Source organism: Mixophyes fleayi, chromosome 2, assembly GCF_038048845.1.
Source record: "Mixophyes fleayi isolate aMixFle1 chromosome 2, aMixFle1.hap1, whole genome shotgun sequence".
Lineage (NCBI taxonomy): Eukaryota > Metazoa > Chordata > Amphibia > Anura > Limnodynastidae > Mixophyes > Mixophyes fleayi.
The window spans coordinates 69,801,891-69,821,701 of NC_134403.1; the positions used below are offsets into that span (position 1 = coordinate 69,801,891).

The 19,811-nt window shown below is 39.7% G+C and overlaps 2 protein-coding genes across 5 annotated transcripts; one reads left to right on the plus strand and one right to left on the minus strand.

Moving 5' to 3' along the window:
- Window positions 1-345: 345 nt before the first annotated feature.
- Window positions 346-6,402, plus strand: HNRNPA1 (heterogeneous nuclear ribonucleoprotein A1). Of its 3 annotated transcripts, XR_012688614.1 has the most exons (11): window positions 346-450; window positions 957-1,073; window positions 1,392-1,538; window positions 1,790-2,000; window positions 2,092-2,184; window positions 2,296-2,403; window positions 2,492-2,734; window positions 2,819-2,980; window positions 3,247-3,312; window positions 5,919-6,003; window positions 6,327-6,402. XR_012688614.1 is itself a non-coding variant. In XM_075199226.1 (10 exons), exons 1-9 carry the CDS (start codon window positions 436-438, stop codon window positions 3,303-3,305), a joined length of 1,155 nt encoding a protein of 384 aa, XP_075055327.1. In that variant the 5' UTR covers window positions 346-435; the 3' UTR covers window positions 3,306-3,312; window positions 3,492-3,817. The 3 variants fall into 3 exon arrangements, 2 of the variants coding, with proteins under 2 accessions (XP_075055327.1, XP_075055328.1); XM_075199226.1 differs by lacking the exons at window positions 5,919-6,003; window positions 6,327-6,402 and adding an exon at window positions 3,492-3,817; XM_075199227.1 differs by lacking the exons at window positions 3,247-3,312; window positions 5,919-6,003; window positions 6,327-6,402 and adding an exon at window positions 3,492-3,817.
- Window positions 6,387-12,549, minus strand: NFE2 (nuclear factor, erythroid 2). 2 transcript variants are annotated; one of them, XM_075199229.1, is made up of 3 exons: window positions 12,265-12,549; window positions 10,602-11,592; window positions 6,387-6,560 (listed from the first exon to the last, which is right to left on the minus strand). In XM_075199229.1, the coding sequence occupies exons 1-3, from the start codon at window positions 12,334-12,336 to the stop codon at window positions 6,550-6,552; spliced, it is 1,074 nt and encodes a 357-aa protein (XP_075055330.1). In that variant the 5' UTR covers window positions 12,337-12,549; the 3' UTR covers window positions 6,387-6,549. The 2 variants fall into 2 exon arrangements, with proteins under 2 accessions (XP_075055330.1, XP_075055329.1); XM_075199228.1 differs by lacking the exon at window positions 6,387-6,560 and having other exon boundaries at window positions 9,466-11,592.
- Between the last annotated feature and the right edge of the window lie 7,262 nt (window positions 12,550-19,811).

The window sequence follows — 19,811 nt, forward strand, 5'->3', positions numbered from 1 at the left end:
CCTCACAATCACACTACGTTTGTAACAGGACAGAATCTTAGGGACGCTCAACTACATCCGCAATGTGCGTAAAACAATTTATTCCTAATTGAAGTATCTCGCTGAATGGGCGGAGCATCGTGTTTAAACCAGTAATTGACAACCGCTGGACCAATAACAGCATTAAAAGTAATAAGGGGGGTGTTGACGTATCTTGGGGGCGGAGATAAGGGAGTGGGTCCGTACCTAGCAGATAAGTGCCCAACTGAAGCCAACGTTCGACATACAGCTTGGCCAATCAGAGGCGGCGGAAATGGATAGTATCCAATGAGGAGATTTGTAGGCGTGCCCTTACGTACTAAATACGTGGTTGTCTCCATTCTTAAGTCATCATCAAGGCGGTTTCGACTCTGATCGGTCTTCAGCGCTGCGGAGTTAAAGTATAACATCGTCATCATGCACAAGTCTGAGGTGAGTGGTTTGTATGAGATCAGGGGATGTAATAGCCGTAGTCTTACAGACTAACCTGGGTTCTTCATATTACCGAGTTTTGTATACATTTTATATATTTATATTCTGCCGTCAATCCGTTCTGTTCGCTCTGGGTACTGGGTAGCGCACTTGTGGATAATGTCTATCTGTGTGTAAGGGATCAGTCCCGCTCTCATCCGGCTATCTCGGCCGTGTCGCAGAATGAGGCCTGTGAGTCAGCACTTCCCATGCGCCCTTTGTCCGCCGCCATTTTGTTGCGGCCTTGTCCCCTAAGCCCGTCTCTCATCAGCACGTGTGCTGCGGTATCGACCTCCGATTAACGACCATATCTGCTCCGTATAAGAGCACAAGTGGCCTGTGTCGGGATCATTGCGGATTGTGCTATTGTCTGGGAGCATGGCCTCCGCAGCCGGCTCCCGGGGTGATGGGCCTGTGTGTCTAACAACGTGTAACCTCACGTATCTTATTTATCTCATTGTTTCCAGTCACCCAAGGAACCCGAGCAACTCCGCAAGCTCTTCATCGGGGGCCTGAGCTTTGAGACCACAGACGAGAGTCTCCGCAGCCATTTTGAACAATGGGGAGCACTAACAGACTGCGTGGTAAGCTTCAATCCATTGTGCCTGTCCTAGATCAGTGCTATGATCCGTGAATACAGTAAATAACGTGTTTTCTTTTGTGGGTTTTTTTTCCCCACCGATTTATGCAAATAACATTTTTTGCAGTACTTTGTAACGTTACACATTTTGCATCTATGTTTGAATGCAAATGATACAATCTTTTATTATTGTAAAATAGATTATTGGGTTTCTTTGATAATACATGTCCACATATACAGCAATGCTCATGTAAAACAGCTGTGCTTATTTTTTTTGTAAGTGTGTTGTGTATATTAATGGTAAATAAATATTGACTTGTAGGTAATGAGGGATCCAAACTCCAAACGTTCCCGTGGCTTCGGCTTTGTTACATATACATCCGCAGAGGAAGTTGATGCTGCAATGAATGCTCGTCCACATCGGGTGGATGGACGTGTGGTAGAACCTAAAAGGGCTGTTTCCAGAGAAGTGAGTATCTACTATTTACTGTTTATTTAGCCCCCCCCCCCCCATATTATGTAGTACAGTCCATGTTCCATTGGCGTGTAGTTTAAATTTTCTAACATAAGCGTGCATGTACACAATGGTTTATTTTAGTCAGCAGGCTGTTGACTTACCAGTATGGTGTGTGGGAGGAGCCTGAGATAGCTAGAAGAAACCCACACACAAGTAATTATTTCAGGGCAGAATTTGGATGACACCCTTACTGTTTTGTTTAGGATTCTCAAAGACCAGGAGCACATCTCACAGTTAAAAAGATATTTGTTGGTGGAATAAAAGAGGACACAGAAGAACACCATTTAAGAGACTATTTTGAACAGTATGGCAAGATAGAAGTGGTAGAGATAATGACTGACCGGGCAAATGGCAAGAAAAGAGGCTTTGCTTTTGTTACGTTTGAAGACCATGATTCAGTTGACAAGATTGTCAGTAAGTGCAACATTACTAGATTATTTAGTCTGAATTTCAGGTTGTGTGTAACCATGGCCTGTGTTTTAACGCTTTATTAAACCTTTTACAGTCCAAAAGTACCACACTGTTAATGATCACAATTGTGAAGTAAGGAAGGCACTCTCCAAGCAAGAAATGGCAACAGCGTCTGCCAACCAAAGAGGTGAGACTCCCTGTAACTACTAATCCATATGATTTTAATATCTATTTAAACTTACATGACTCACAACATGTGCATCTTTGGTATGTAAATATAACAATATACTTTCTGTAGGACGTGGTGGCTCTGGAAACTTTGGTGGCCGTGGTGGTTTTAGTGGAAATGACAATTATGGTGGACGAGGAGGAAACTTTGGTGGCAGCAGGGGAGGAGGTGGAGGTGGTAAGTAGTGGTTGGTGTGTGTTCTCTCCCTGTTACAAAAGCTAAAATCCCTGTTACAAAAGCTAAACTTTTTATCTTCTGTCTCCAGGTGGATTTGGTGGACGTGGTGGATATGGGGGTGAAGGTTATAATAACAATAATAATGGCTTCAGCAATGAAGGCGGTTATGGAAACAACCCACCATACACTGGTGGTAATCGGGGATATGGTGGTGGACAAAGTTACGGAGGAGGCCAAGGTGGTGGTTATGGTGGAGCTGGAGGTGGCTATGATGGTTACAACAATGGAGGAGGAGCAGTGGGTGGAGGCAGCGGATTTGGTGGTGGAAATGGTAAGTAATATGATTATCTTCTTGGCATCATCAATAAGCCTTCTGAGTTTAAGACTTGTAAAATGTTTGTTTTTTCTATCTTAGGAAACTTTGGTGGCAGTGGGGGCGGCAGTGGCAACTACAACGACTTTGGCAGCTACAATAGCCAGTCATCCTCCAGCTTCGGACCAATGAAGGGAGGAGGAGGAGGTGGAGGTGGCGGTGGAAACTACAGTGGAAGGAGTTCTGGGCCTTATGGTGGAAGTGGTAAGGATTTTCTGTTAAATTTGAAGTGTCTTCCTTTTCATTTTCTTTAAGCAAAGTTGAACAGATCAAATCTAGGTGATTGAGATTACGCAAAGGTGTTACCATTAGTAGCCAAAGTTTTACAGACCTGGCACAAGGTGGCTCGTTTATGATTTCTTTTACATCCTATTGGCATAGTGGGAAATACCTCCAGTGGAAAGCAGTTTTATTCATATTACTTGACATCTGTTTTGATGTATCGTCTAAATCTGCTTTGTTTACTCTAGGTGGCTATGGTGGTGGGTCCAGTGGCACTAGCAATTATGGAAGTGGCAGGAGATTTTAAACTTCAGGTATGTTTTTGGTGGCTTAAAAAAAAAAAAATACAAACAACTTTTATTTTTTTTTTTTAGCAGCAATCCTTTTCATCTTTGGTTCTACTAGAAAGTTATGTGCAGGATAGGTAACTGCCATTACATTTCAGCTGATTGAGTATATGTAGATTAACATACTATTCCATGTTATTCAACAGGAAGCAATGCTTAGCAGGAGAGGAGAGCCAGGCAAGCGACAGGTTACTACTCAAGTTGAATTCAGCCAAGCGCAGTTGTGGCAGGGCATAGCTGCTACATGAAGAAATGTTAGCAAATCATTTTACGTGTGAGGAAAAACACAGGACTATTCGTGATTAATTATGAAGACTTTAAGTTTATGTATTGTGGGGTCGAAGCATTCCTAGAATTGGGTTTTATTGTATAGAACATTTTTATATATTTTTTTTTTTTTTGTGCTGTTCAAGAACTGTAAAGACTTCATCATGACTCTTCAATAAATGTGTCCCTTTTCATTTTTTTTTTACCCGTGTATCATATTATATTCTTTTGAAGGGGGCTCTTTCAAAATGGCTTCACTTTTTTGGGAGGGTTCCAATGGTGGTTAAAATACAAAGGTGGTGTGACATGGTTATTTTATGTTAAATTTGGTTTCAATTGGTGTATAGTAACAGCCAGTAGTTGCAATAATTTGGCTTGCACTGGGTTATACCAGTGTTCAAGATCTATTGCTGCTGGAGGCACACCCACCACTCTTATCCATTGTTTACTCTTGTGGCCTTTTTACTAGTTTGAGCAAAAATATTGTGATGTATCTGATACTTGATGAAACCTTGCTTGGTTAAACAGGCTTCACAGTACATAAATTATGACCAGTGATATAAGTGGGGTGGACAACAGATTTTGATAGGTAAAGCAATGTATGCTCTGCTTCTAAGTAAATAACAAATGGGAAGGTCTGCTGGCAGCATTGATTTGTTTGTATATTAGAAGAGACCTCGCATGGTTTGGGAAGGGTGTGGGGTTGTTATAATTTTAACACTGGGGCACAAGAGTGCTGTAATTGCATTCAGCTAAATATAAGCCCTGCCATACCATAATGCAAGACTGCAAATTACCTTGAATCTGTAGTATTTGCTCATTCTCTAGTTCTTGCACTGGATTATAAGTTCTTGAGCAGATATATTTATTTTGAGGTTCAGGGTGTTTGATTTATAAACCTGCTTTACTATGGGACCTTTACTTCAAGTGATCTAAGATTAGTAGATAACTCGCCCCTTATTGATCTTGAACTAATAGCTCCTTGGTGAATAACAGATTTATAGTTTGGTTTTTGTGGGTTTAACACTTTTAAAACCTGGGGGTTATAAACTACTATGTTAAAGCTGCCAATGTAGCTCTTGTGCTCTTGTGAAATATGCATCAGTTTATGGTGGCTTTACACTTTGGTCCTAAAAGAACTCTTCAGCAGAAAAAAGTAGACCTGTTGTAAAATCGTATACAAGATGAGCTAGCCTGGGTCCTCCTGAAGATGAAGACAGTCAGGAACTGAGACAAAATAGCTTAAAGCTCTCGAGACTGCTAGCAAGGAAGATGTACTCTCCAGCTCAGACCAGTCTTTCTACATCTGAGAATAGCTGATCATCCAGTAAATCAGTTAAGCTCACACTATTCACAACTAGCAAGATAAAGGGATTCATCAGCCCATCGGAAGGAGGCAGACCAGAGTACAAGGTCTTCATGTTAAGCCTAGCATGCAGTACGAGCCAGGAGGGGCAGTTTTGTTACCTTGCTTGTAGGTAAGAACAGACTTTTACTATGTCATGAATTTTGTGGCGTCTCTTACTATGCTGGCTCTTGTGGCCTTGACAGCTTACCTAGGATATGTAGTAGCGCATAAAGGTATCCTTTAAACACATATTTATGTAAATAATGTTACTGTAACAGCATAGCTTGACATCTGTTTAGGTAGCTTACATGATCAGCTCATATCAAGAAGTCCTGCAAGTAGTACTTTTATTTTTGTAGGACAGGGGTTTTTTTTGTCTTGTGCCATGTTCCAGTGCACAATAAAGAATTTTCAAATGAAGTATTTAGTAGGAATTATTCCTTAAAGCTTGTACCAGCTGTTATAACCTGTAAAGGCTAACTGACCAATTGTTTCCTCTCAAACATTGCAGTTTGTCTTGGGATATGCCTCCATGCATAGCATGTCGATGGTGGATGGCTCGTGCTGTCTTATACAGAATTGACACTACCCTAGGTGTTCTGCATAAATGCGAACTATGGCTTTTACGTCAACGTGTATACCTGATAATGTAAACATTACATGATGATGGGGCATGAAACTTCATTGCTGCCCTAAACATTATGTCAATCTTGCCTATATCACTAAAGAATATACCTTTTGGGTCAATCGCTAAATCTGGGAACAAGTTTCTATGGAACCTACATCATGGCAGACTGTCATTGGGGCTGCCTGAGACACCATCACATGTTGATGTAGCTTCCTTAAGAATTAAAAAAAAAAATCCTCTTTAAAGTAATGAAATGTACATTTGAACTGAAATGGCTTTTGTGGAAACTAATCGCCAAATAGAAAGTTGACTCTATACCCTCTTACACAGGTGGTGAGAACTAAGCTGTTCAACATGCTTCAGACTGGAATACCTGGCGTGGATGTCCTACGTGTCCTACGTCACTGTGCATAAGGTAACATTCTGCTGGAATACTTATTTCTATCCGTTTCCTGTCTTTGCCATCTAATAAGTAGTTGGCTGCAAATTTAACAATGAATCCACCATACTGTATATAGTGATTAGTGTATACATACAGTGCCACTTTAGTTAACCCAAGTATTATACAACACATTTAACCCAACCCCATTACCATAAGACATTATCCTCCCATCTTTTCAGCAAGGTGTTCTGGCTCCTTGACTCCTCTATTTCACGTGCAAATTTTTATTTTTTGTATGGTGTTTCTGTTCTTAGTTGTTCCTTACCAATAAACTATATAATTTTTTTTATTTGCAGATGACCTGACGTATTGTGACTGCCTCCCAAGGGCCACAGCTTTTTGTAAAATTTTTATTAAATCTTATTTTTATAACCTTGTCTCATGATTGATTTAAGGCTTACTGTAGCTTATTCCCCACCAACCCACTACAGTGAAAGTCTTTAAAATTCTACATGGTGGGGTGTTCTAGAGAAGGGACAATGTAGGAATTTCTCTGGAATTGCAGAAGGCTTTGACACTTTAGTGTTCATCTGTAATGACAAAAGAGAATACTGTGTGTGTGTGTGTGTGTGTGTGTGTGTGTGTGATGGGCACTCCTTGAGTAGGGCTGTAAAAATATTTGTATAATCTGAATGCTGTTAAGTTTATACTCTCTGTGCTGAGCTCTATACACAAGACTTTCAATATTCAAGCTGACAATGTACATGTATAGTCTAGAAATAACAATAGGCTTGTACTTAGTAATCAAAATATGTTCAAGTATCCACAGATTCAGTCTCTATGCTCTACATTTTCTGAAGTCTGGGTACAAACAGTTCACTATATATGCTGTAGACATATACATAACTTTTAATAGTAAACACTTAAACTGAGTGCAGGCCTGACGTTTGTATGTTTAACACAGACATAATCTGATGTATTTCAGCTTGTGTGTTTTGAGGTGCTCAGTGGGGCGTATTCAATTGACGGCGGGATTGGCAAAAATCCCGCGCTCCAAAAATATGACCAGTAATATTGTGCGAGAAAAATATTAATACAGTAAACATTTTTCTCGCGCAATATTACCGGTAATATTTTTGGAGCACAGGATTTTTGGCGATCCCGCCGTCACTTGAATACGACCCAAGGGGGTGAATGCTGCTTTCCTGTATTACAGATGTGTAACGCGATCCATTGCACAAAGATATGGTGTCTGAATGCTAAGAATTAGTAAATTCAAGTAATCACTATTTATATAGCGCCACTGATTCTGCAGGGCTGTACAGAGAACTCTCACATCAGTCCCTGTCCCATTGGGGCTTACAGTCTAAATTCCCGTGTACACGTACACTTGTCGCTTAGTTAGCAGCCAGTTAACCTACCAGTATGTTTTTGGAGTGTGGGAGGAAACCGGAGCACCCCCAGTGCTGTAAGGCAGAAGTGCTAATCCCTAAGCTCACATACAAGTCATACAACAATCTGTTTATAGTACCAATAAATTTAAGCTAAGGTCCACTATCTTTTAGTCCTCTTTGCACTGCTATTAGACATCTCTAAATGTCATAACTACATTCTCTTAACATGTCTTGCTATGGCTTGGAGTGCAATTGGTATTCAATATCAACAATATGTCATCAAAACGCAATCTATGTAGTGGTAGCTCTATCATTAAACTGGTATACAACAGTTAACCATTTTAAGCATTGATTATTTTTTTATTGATTACATTTCCATGTAATAGAATTCTGATGACTTAATTTGTACAATAATAGAACCAGATACACTTGAATTAAGCAATTCTTTTGAATGGAGAGTACATTCACTCTTAGTATATTACTAGCATGAGACGTTACAAGTATCTTGCTTTATATGCCAAGGTTACAAGTGTAAAAACACTTTCAAAGCCATAAATATACATTGGTTTTTGAACATCCATATTGATCTACATATGATGCTTCAGGTCTGGACAAATTAGCTTGTGGTGTAGTATACTCCAGGTATCTGAACTCATTTGAGATTATTTTGCTGTTTACATGGTGACTTTATTTTTATGTTGGCTACCAAACATGAACATATTGATTCTTCTGCCTCTAATTGGGGATGATGATCTGAATGCTGTAAAACGTATATTTCAAGCTCAAGGAGTGCCCCAGACACAATATTCTATTTTATTTTTGTCACTATAGTATACATGAATATACTATTTAGGGAACAGCCTATATATTTTCTAACTACCCTTCTAAATAAGGGGGTATTATACTATCTACGGCAGAGGGATCTCTATCCTGACCAGCTTACTCTAAGCTGCAACAAACTTGTAGATTGTCTGTCTTAATTCCACTCAACTTTCTTCTGGTTGGCTGGAATTTTGTCTGTTATTGGTAGTGTTCTGATGTCCCCAAATAGGAAGGAATGAACATCTGAACCACGACTGGGTAAAACCTCTCTATGCAACTCATGGAAGGGTGCGACAGTGCAGTTTCTCCATTTAGCCACCTATAGGTGAGGAAGCTATTGCCTATTGCAGTGGTTCCCAAAGTGTGCACTGTGGCGCTGTCACGGGTGCCGCGTCCAGCCAGAGGGCAAAAACTTGCCAATCTGCGTGGTGCCTGGGACCCAGCATCCTCCTCTCCCGCAGCACGCCCGACATTTAGTGAGAAGTTGCAGGGGAGAGGAGGATGCTGGGTCCCAGGCTCCGCCCAGATTGGCAAGTTTTTGGGGTTTCCCTCCCTGCTGGCTGTGACAATGTGAGAGGGGGCAGCGTATGTGGAGATGGAGGTCAGTGTGAGTTAGCTGTCAATAATTCTTTGACAGAAATTGGAAAAAAAATATAAAATATAAAATTATTATTATTTTTCATTGGATTTGTGTATTTTTGCATACAACTGACCTAAATACTTACGTGTTTTTGACCCAACTACTCCTAAAACAGGACTGCTCTTGAAACAATTATGGATACTCTAAGGGTGCCGCGAACTGCAAAAGTTTGGAAACCACTGGCCAGATTTGGGTTTTTTGTTTGTTTTTTTAAAGCTTTGACCTGGAGCTCAAGTGGGTCCTAGAACCCACATTTGGCATGACCTGGTTTCACTATACTATTCTGAACCAATAGTATTGGGAGTTGTGCATTCTCTTGGATGTGGCTTCTGATTTGCTTAACCCCCCCCCCCCCATATTTTCAGCCAGGGCTTTATGAACCTGAATAGTTTTGGGAACATGTACAAAGATTGCATTTGATGTCAGTTTTTGCATACATGCTGGCTTTCTTGTCACATCCACTCTGATAGAAAAAGACCCAGGGCTAGATTTACTAAGCTGCGGGTTTGAAAAAGTGGGGATGTTGCCTATAGCAACCAATCAGATTCTAGCTGTCATTTTGTAGAAGGTACTAAATAAATGAAAGCTAGAATCTGGTTGCTATAGGCAACATCCCCATATATTTTTTTTTTTTTCAAACCCGCAGCTTAGTAAATCTAGCCCCCAGTGTGTGGGAGCAATAACCTCTTTCATAGCATAACTATTTCATGAAATAAGGGTGAAGGCACACACATAATGTTATAACGGATTTTTATATTTGCCTTTCCATTAAGGTCTGTGGGATCTGCACAATAGTCATGAGTAGTTTAATACTTGACTGGAGCCCCAAAAACCATGTAACGGGGTGGAAATGAAATGCTACTCTTGGGGGATAGTTAACACTACAAAATAAGTAGGACATATCTGTAAGACCCCTTGCCTTTGGCACAATACAAGTGTGCTAATCATACCACTGCAATTTATCTAATTGCCTGATACCTGTGCTAAATTACTTATGATCATTTTAATATATACTGTTTCTCATTGCAATAGGAAAATAAGTGGGAGGAGCAGAAAATTGTAGCAAGTGGCTGGGAGTATGCTTCAAAGACAACACGATTACCAAACAGACTTGACTCAAATTATAATGCACATTATATAACTTGAATATGCTCCAAGTTTATACTGATAATAAGGTGGGTTATTGGTTACAATACACTTCGCTTTAGAATTTCAATGGTACAATATTTACATGCTCCGGTTGCATTAGTTAATGACTGAAGACCTAGTATCATCTTCAGCTATGATTTATGTGCATTATATTAAGCCAATAAGTTTTTCTGTTAGGGTATTATCTTCACATACAAATTTATGGTTTAATCCACTCTGAACAACATTTTCTTTGCATATACAGTTTTGTTACATATGTACAGGTTATGAGTAAACTTGGATATTTGTGACTGCCTTCCCTTTGCCTGCTTTGTCATAGAGAAAGCTGCACATTCTGCACCTTCAACTTCATCACACACATCACCTTTGATTGAAAGTAAGGGGTTGATGGGGGCAAAGATATGGCAGGTATTTCCTGCAATATGGTAACTGATGTACACCTAATATTTGCATTAGACAAATACCTGGTAAATAAAATGAGGTTACTGTATCTTTACGTCAGTGTGCACTAAAGACAGGTGTATATGGAAATGAAAGTAGTATATTTGCATCCACCCCTTTTGATGTATTGAAAATTAAGTAAAAATATAAAATTAAAATCTAATTTGCAGAGAAGGAAGGATTACCATCTAGTGCCTGTTTGTATAAAAGGTCTTCTGGATCAAGGTGACTGTCCTGATTTCTTAAAATGGTATAAACTTCTTGCTGCAGCACTTTTAAGTTGCTTTTTAGATCTCCCATTATTCTTTCCACCTCCTCTCGTTCCCTTTGTAGTCCTTCACGTTCTGTCTGGAGCTGCCCTATTTCCCTTTCCAAGATGGCAATGTTCTCCATCTTGCGCTTGCGACAATTCTGAGCAGCTACTTTATTTTTTCCACGTCTACGAATGTCCCTGACCAAAGCCATCTGTGATTCAGTTAATGTGTAGCAAGACAAAAGTTCATTAAAATCTTCCACAGGCAGATTAACAATTCGGTCTGTAGGGAAAGGGATTTGCATGGCAGCTGCCCTTCGCTCATCTCTACCGCAGACAAGTTCTTGAGTGAGAGATGCAATGTATGTTTGAGTCTCACAGATGTGTTCCATAATAGGCTGTGTGATATTTGGTGAATGTTGGTAGGCACGTGGTGAAATTATTTCCATATATTCTGACCGCAGCCGGCGTGTGTCTATATTCTCTATTTCCATTGATTCTCCATCACTAAAGTTCAGAGACAATCCAGAATCTGATTCAAAATCATCTTGACTTTTACAGGACTGGAGTAGAGGATGGGCTTCAGGCATAATTACCTGGTCTGTTGGTGCACTCATTCCACTCGTAGGTATAAACTTTGAGGGATAGTGGTTTATTGCACCCATCTGAGAGATACTTGATGAGATTAACATTCCTGTGTATGAGGTTGGTCCATATCCAGAAACCAAGGGTAGGGTTGATGGATGATGAGCTTGAGAAGAAATTGTGTCTATATATGGACGATCATAGTTTGGAATATTGCTGTTTGCATTTGGTATTATATCTCTTGGGAAATTGCCAAAACTACATCCAGGTAAGGGCAGCATAGGTGCCTGACATCCATACTCAATATTATATGTAGAATCTGGGTGCACATCCAGTCCCTGAGGAACACAAAACAAGGATAAACGTAATTCTGGATTTGCTGTACTATACTAATGTAAAGGTGTCTTTGTAAGAGTGGGGGAACTATGACTTCAAAATGGACCTAAACTATTTGATCTAGGTTAACTGGTCCTTGGTTACTTGCTAAACGCCTCCACTGAATCAGTCTTAATTTTGTGAACATCAGCTACTTTTTTGAGATCATGGGGGGGAAGGGGGTAAATTTATCAAATCAAAATGTGAAAGTGGAGGTATTGCCCATAGCAACCAATCAGATTCTAGCCATCGTTTTCTAGAATGTATTAGATAACTGATTTCTATAATCTGACTAGTTGCTATGGGCACCACTTCCAGATAACTGATTGCTAGAACCTGATTAGTTGCTATGGGAAACATCTCCACTGTTCCTTTTTAGAAGGTTATGTTTAAACATTTCAGTTTTGATGATGGTCTCTTTAAAAGGAGACAAGACCTGTATCAGCCATAATTACTGCCACCTGTAGTAATTATAAAGCAGTGCTGTTATGTGTATATCTCACTATGTGGAGCAAGTGAATAAGGAGAATCAAAAGTTGAAGTGTCTGAAAGATTGTAGGAAAGCTTGGACATGGTATGAAAGACAAGGTGAGAGTTTCACACACAGTGAACATTATAAACAGAATTCTACGCACTTGTAGTTCAGTGATGGACAAGATCTCTTGCCAGGTGAGATCCATGTCGCCTTCAGCAGCCTGTTCTCCCATTTATGGCAGAAGTGTTCCAGATTTGGACCTTTTGTGGAGGACATAGGACATTATCCTAAAGTTACAGGAGCAGGGCAGCTCACAGTACTTCAACAGACCCCTTGAAAGGAAACAAAAATAAGTGATTTTTACAACAATTTATGAATACACGAGACCGGTGTTTAGCAATATGACATTATACAGGTACAATGTTCTATTTCATATTGTGTTGTATTTTATGGGGCATATAGGGTTTTATTTAATATTTTACAATGAATATATAATTTTAAGTACACTGCATAAGGAGAAATGCAAAATACATATTTTAATTACATTTTTCACCAAGGTTGTTTTCAGGAATTTATTTTGTTCTCCAAAATCTAATTGGCTATTCTTCCCAAGAAAAGTACAAATACATCAGATCGGAACAATGGGAATAATTTATAAGTATATAAAAAAAAATCTCAGATCAGGAAATGTAACTATATTTTGTCACTTGTGCATATGTGATAATTGAAGCCAAGTCAATGGGAGGGAGACCATGGCATTCTCCCCCTATTCTGCATACTTGTCCTTTTCAACTGTATAGTTAATGTACAATATAGTTTGTAGACAAACAGGACCACCTTCATATATACTATATGTGTATGTATAATACAGGTGTAACATAAATGTAACGTGGCAAATGACAAAAAGAGAAAATGAAAATCAGGAGGCACCCATGACAAAACTGAAAATAATAATGTCATTTAGGGCAAAGTACTCTTATACCACATTCATATTGCGCCAAAAACCCGGGTTTTTGCCCAGGCGACCTGGGTCATGGCGCAGTATGAATGGTGTCGGGTGTAATTCTGATGACCTGGAAATTACACCTGGGACTTTTGGTGGGGTAATTCCTAGGTCGCCTGGACTATGAATGGTGGGACCCAGGTTGACAAACACAATTATAAAGTTAAAAAAAAACATCACAAGAGGAGCCAATCAGAGCTCCTCTTGTGATGTTGCCATGGAGACCCAGGCAGACCCGTGTTCAGTATGAACAGGGTCTACCCAGAAATTTCTCGCAGTGGGAGCCTCTGTCCCCCGACAATATCCCAGGTTCATATACCCGGGATATTGCTGGGGCGGCAGTATGAAAGCGGTATTACTAGGTCATGTTTTCACCACTTTCCCTTCAGCTATGAAGTACTGGCCATAGCCAGAAACTAGTGCTTTACCCGTGATCCTCACCTGGCTGGAGTCGTGAACGAGGCCTGTGCCTGTAATTATCAAACGGCCTGAGGCATGACCTAGCGTACCTTTATTCATCAACTACCTGGAGCCAGAAACTAGCACACTGTCTGTAATCACCAACTGCCCAGAGCCAGGAACTAGCAATGGACCTGTAATATTGGGGCAAGGAGCTAGTGCTTAATTACCAAATGCCTGATTTCAGGAACTAGAACACTGCCTGAACTCGTCAAATGCCTGGAGCCAGGAACTAGCACTGTATCTGCAATCATTAACGACCTGGAAGCAGGAACTAGTACAATGCCTGTAATCGATAATAGACTGGAGCCAGGAAACAGCACAGTGCCTGTAATCACCAACTGCCTAGACCCAGGAACTAGCACTGTACCTGTATCTTTGAACATGTATCCCCACCAACAGCTACAGTTGTTACCACATTTTGTATTATGTGTAACCCACACCTCTTCGTCTGTAAGTTAGTTTTGCCGAGCAATGCAGAGAGAAATATTTAAAGCACCTTGTTGGGGCATACGAGTAATAATCTCTGGTCTCAAAGCAATACAGGACCTTTGGTTAGAGCTAGATGGATAGTTGAGTCAGAGCTATTGGAATGCAATGTGGAAAGAGGAACCAGACATATTATTTATGGGATGTCATGGACTGTAGCTGGAGAACAGTGACTGCCCCTTGTATAGAAGCATCACCATTCCATGGAGGGGGGGCCTCTAAGTACCTCCTATAGAATAATATAAGTGTTCATTTATGAAGTCAGTCTTGGATGCCTCTTGGTTTGGTTGCTGGCTCTGTCACTTTCACTTCCCTGCCCTATAAGGCCTATTTTTCTTCTCTCCCTTCCGTACTATGCCCTGCACTTAGTAGATAACACTTATCAGCAGCCATGCAGTACTCTTAATATAGTGCTAGGAATATGCACATGTACTTTTGTGCATTCAACAAGATCTTTAGTATGCATACTGTATATCAGATATTAATATTATCACTAATATCTTTCAAAGGAATGGCACCAACTACACCAGGTATCTCCATTTTTTATTATTAAGATTTCTTTATATAGTACCAACATTTTCTTCAGCACTTTTGTACATTCAGTACAATTTGGAACACGCACAGTAATAAAACAAGACTGGGTAGAGTGCCCTGCGCATAAGTTTACTATCCATAGATTATCAATGTATTATGGTGATTAAACAAGGAATCGCAATTTATAACTCATGTTGTAAATAAGAGTGGAACATGCCAGGGCCCCATCGCAAAATTGGGAGAAGTAGCGGTTTGGGATATCACCGTGTACCAGCCCACTTCAACCACTCCAATATTTTCTTTTTGTGTGTTAACAAAAACATGCCAGGAAAGATATAGTACACATCTGTTGAAAAAAATCTTTAAAAATGATTCATAACACAGGACTAAGTGCAGCTATGTTAAACAAAGCTTGAGGTTGCTAAAGTATATGGGCCATTTGGTTTTCACCCAGGTGTGTGGGGGAGTTAAATTCAATAACCAATTATCATCACCATTTATTTATATAGTGCCACTAATTCTGCAATGTTGGCCCCGAAATTTATTAAAAATATATTGGCTGTCAAAAAGTGTGCTGAGCGTGCCAAGATTGCAGGGGCTTGCTGGCGGCGACTGCACACTATGTGCAGGTCCGTTCGGCAGAGACAGGCATGGAGAGTCTGCTGGCCGGCTGCTCTGATTGTCACAATCAGAGAGCAGCCGGTCAGCACACTCTCCCTGCCTGTCTCTGCCGACTGGACCTGCACATAGTGTGCAGCCGCCGGCAGCAAGCCCCTGCAATCTCAGCACACTTCTCAGCGGAACAGACCTCCTATCGCCCCTTCCTGGATCCAGTCAAAATGTTAATACCGCTGCCACTGTACCCCTCCCCCCTGGATCCCCCGCTGCCACTGTATAAGACATACCCAGTTTTTAGACCCCAAATTTTTGGAAAAAAGGTGCAACTTATACATGGGGAAATACGGTAATTGTTCTGTCATTAACATTTTAAGACCACAATATAATCTGAGGAGGAATCATCAAGAACATCTGAAAGAGTTCAGGAATATGTACAAAGCTAAATATTAAATACAACTGTACCAAATATTAATAAGTACAAAACTGCAGCTAAGATATTGTAGACCAATGCCTGACATCCATTGTGGATAACATATCTGAACAGATATTGTATTCATAAATAAATAAATTAATGTATTTCATTTTACGATGGCCGTGCAAGAAAACGTATTGATATATATTATAGCTGTTATTTATGTTCATTAAAATTTTAATCATGTTTCATATAAATATGTTCTTGCTTTTGTATTGACTTTTAACTAAAACAAAAAAATAAGCTGATATAACATATAGGCCTGATCAATTTGTTCAGTAATTACAAGAAGATAAGTTCTACTGGATTTTGTCAATGCTACTGATTTGATGTTTGGATTTAGCAAAGGCATTTTATATTATTCTACATAACTGTCTTTCTGTGATACAGTTAAATTTGTTCATTGAGATCCACAGAGATCAGTTATTAATCTAGCATTATCATGTAGATGGACTAGAAAGGATGGTGACCATGTTTACAGATGACACTAAACTGTGCACAATTATTAGAGCAGGACATTAACTCCCTAAAGAAAGATTTGGATAAAATGTCAAGTTGTGCTGTAAAGCGACAGATGAAGGTTAATGTAGATAAATGTAGGTTACATCTAAGCCGTGGGAACAGTTATGCTACTTTCCCATTAATGAGATATTATTTCACTGCCTGGGTAGTTAGGTTATGGAATCGCCTACCAAGGGAAGTCTAAAAATAGACAAAATAGCTTCCTTACAATAAATTGTACCAAAAGTTATAAGCTTAATCAATAACCCAGTTGGAGCAATTAATCCAAGGAATTAATCCAATAGCCATTCATATGATCAATATTAACTCCAGTAAGATTACATTGGAAACTGCCTTATTGGGGATTTTATTTTGTTAATGCAAGATACATGGTAAAACGTAATGAAATTCATTAGAATATGTAACAATGGCCTTATGATTGCAACACAACTTCACACCACAGTGATGTAACTATAGGCCTTTGTATCTTCTTTCCTCTGCAAATGTATAGACAGTAAGGTGTATGTACTAAATGCGATATGTGAGCAGATAAAGGTTGAGAAATAATGAGGGTTAGTTGCTAACATTGCTTGAAGATGCAAATGTGCATTAAAACCATAGCAACCAATTCGTAAGAGCTTTTAGCTGTCTAGTGCAAGTTAGTCGATGAAAGGTCTAATTGGTTGCTATAGTTTTAAGCTATCCACACACATGGAAGGAGGGGGTGCAGTCTCCCGGAGTCATGGTTCCGTGCTACACCACCGACTGTCCTGGGGTGGACAATGAAATGTTAGTCTTTTAAATTTTAACTTAAAACTAACCTGGAGTGGATATAAGTGACTTATAAGTGATTCTGGGTTTGATTAAGCACAACAAAAGTATTTAGAGAGGGGCCTATATACTGCCAGAACAAGCAAAAATGTCTGTAAACGCAGTCTTGTTCTGTGCGTCTGTGAGCACAAAGGACACTTAATTCAGCTTACGATTTTGCAGAGTGAAATGGGTGGGGATGGGGCATTTTTCCATAGTGAACTTACAGTAGGGGCATGCAGTCATGTCAGATTCCAGCCTTGGGCATCTCAAAGTTACCTGTTTTTCTGCCGTATCTTTTGTTCCAGCTATAGGGCTAGTTTTGTATGCATGCTATAACGTGTTTGCAATCACAAGCAACTGTAAAACTTTACTTTTTGCTCAGTAGACAATTACAACATTCTAATAAATGTATTTCATGGGGAAAAAAAATTCAAAAAACACTTTGTTTTTTTTACTTTTTTTTTAAACATTAATGCCTATGGGCCTGATTCATTAAGGATATTTACTTGAGAAAGTTCTTATTTCAGTCTCCTGGACAAAACCATGTTACAATGCAAGGGGTGCAAATTGGCATTCTATTTTTGCACATAAGTTAAATACTGTCTGTTTTTTCATGTAGCACACTTGTTACTTGTTTTATACATTTGATTATTATCTGCCTATAAGTAAATACAATTTTTTACTAACATTGCAATTATAATTTAGTGAAACTGCATTTATTCTACAAATTTTAGTCTTAGTATCATAAGTTATTGATCTTATGAGCTATGTCACTTGCCTCCACATGTAACATTTACTGATGATTGTGACATTTTTATACCAACTCTGCATCTTTCATTACTAGGTATAAATCTGCCAGAAACTGGGTATCTGCATTATAGAGACTCCAGATATTTTAAGCATAGTTGCCCAGTTTCCTGGAATGTCCGGGAGACTCCCGAATTCCATGTAGGTCTCCCGGACTCCCGGGACTACAGGCCATTCTCGCTCATCCAGCCCACTTCCTAGTAGTGGCAGGATGGGAGCCTCCATGACGCGGTTTTCAGTGAATTGCGTCATTTTGGCCCTGTCCCTGTGGAAAAATTACGCTTTTGCATCATTCTGTCCTCACACCCAACCTACCCTCCACATGAATATATTTCCAAAATAAAGCTTCAGAATGACACAAGCAAAAGAGTCACAACACTATAGAGTCACTGGTCACTAAAGTTACAAGACCTTACAAAAGTTACCACCTAACGGTATGTAATATGAATGTTGTGTTACGCTGTGCTTCTGTCTTGTGTCCTTTATCGCACAGCAGCATGTAGCAAAGTTTCTACCACTGAAAAACATCAACTATTTTTCCCTCACTTATTCATTGCTCCAGAACATTATCAACACTTAGGTTGAGCTCTGCATCTATGTGGTTTGTCTGATAACCGACCGGTGACTTTCATTCATGTTAGTACACAATGTTTAAACAGATGCTTTGTGTTCTGGAAATACAAGTGTTTCGGTTATTGCATAACGGTCTTTGAAAGTTGTGACATTGGGAAGGCTTGGCTAAGAATAAAGCGTGTATATACTATGTTAGAAGAGGTTAAAAGCTACAAAGCTGATGAGACTATATAAAGTATAGCTTAATGTCATTAATTCAGAACAGCCATTTTGTACTCTGATTCATCAAGGAAGGCTACTGAGAGCGTTTGTTTAAAATTTGCACGTAAATGTGTTTGGTTTACATCAAGTCACCATCATCAGCATGTATTTGCACCTGCCCTATATCAGCTGCAAAAAATGCGTCTCTAACAGGCGTATATGCGTGTTTCGGCAGGTCGACATGAGCCACATTTGTGTGAAAACGTTATTACCGGGCTGCACCCACTTTGTGGAATTCCCTCCCTCGCACAGTAAGATTTTCCTCTAGTCTCCAAACTTTTAAGCGTTCTCTGAAAACACACCTCTTCAGACAAGCTTATAATATTCCTCAACCACCATCTTAATCTCCCCTATTACCAGCCTCTACACAGCTAACACAAGACAACAACCCTCTGACCAACATTGGTACACACACAGCCCACTCAGTACTTTTACCTTTGCATTCTAGCTGGTCCAGTGTGCAATATGATGTAGCACATACCCTTGTGTTTCAAACTCCCATTGTCCTATAGATTGTAAGCAGGGTTCTCTTACCTCTCTGTCTTTATGTATTACCCAGTATTGTTTTATTAATGTTTGTTCCCAATTGTAAAGCGCTACTGAATTTGCTGGTGCTATATAAATAAATGTTGATGATGATGATTACCACCCTTTGCCTCCCCTGTCCCACCTCTCCAGGAGCAATCAGACGTTAGAATCACACAAGGCTGAATAGTGGCGTATGCAACACCCACTTTTCGGATGTGCACAGAGCAATTTTATATAAGATGTGCTACACAAACTGGCTTATGTCCAACTCTGCATCTGCCCCTAAGTATTCAATACAGAGTTATCCGATTAATGATTCTGAGACATAAAGTCATTTTAAGTGTTAACCCCAGATAAAATGATGATAAAACATCCACTTGTCCAGCACAAGTAGTGTACTGTCCAGTTCCATACAGGGAACCTCTGTACGTTGGGATAACTCATCCCTAACTGCGCTGATACAGTTCTTCTCCAGGTGTAGACAACGGAGAGCAAAATGTTTTATTATCCCAGCTGTCAGTACCAGGATAATAGGCGTTGCAGCTATGGCTGGGTTGGGTTATCCAGAACTGTGTGGTTACTTGGAATTGGGCCCCCACTACTGTACTAGTTGGAATAGAGGTATTGGGAAAAACATTTTAGTTAGAGC

Bases quoted from the DNA above. Each gene is read 5' to 3' on its own strand.
- NFE2 (XM_075199228.1), bottom strand. From the start codon at position 12,336: ATGGGAGAACAGGCTGCTGAAGGCGACATGGATCTCACCTGGCAAGAG. The intron at 11,593-12,264 runs GTGCGTAGAATT...TGTGTTCCTCAG, and splicing joins TGTCCATCACTGAACTACAA to GGACTGGATGTGCACCCAGA.
- HNRNPA1 (XM_075199226.1), top strand. The intron at 2,001-2,091 runs GTAAGTGCAACA...AACCTTTTACAG, and splicing joins TTCAGTTGACAAGATTGTCA to TCCAAAAGTACCACACTGTT. The intron at 2,981-3,246 runs GTAAGGATTTTC...TGTTTACTCTAG, and splicing joins TGGGCCTTATGGTGGAAGTG to GTGGCTATGGTGGTGGGTCC.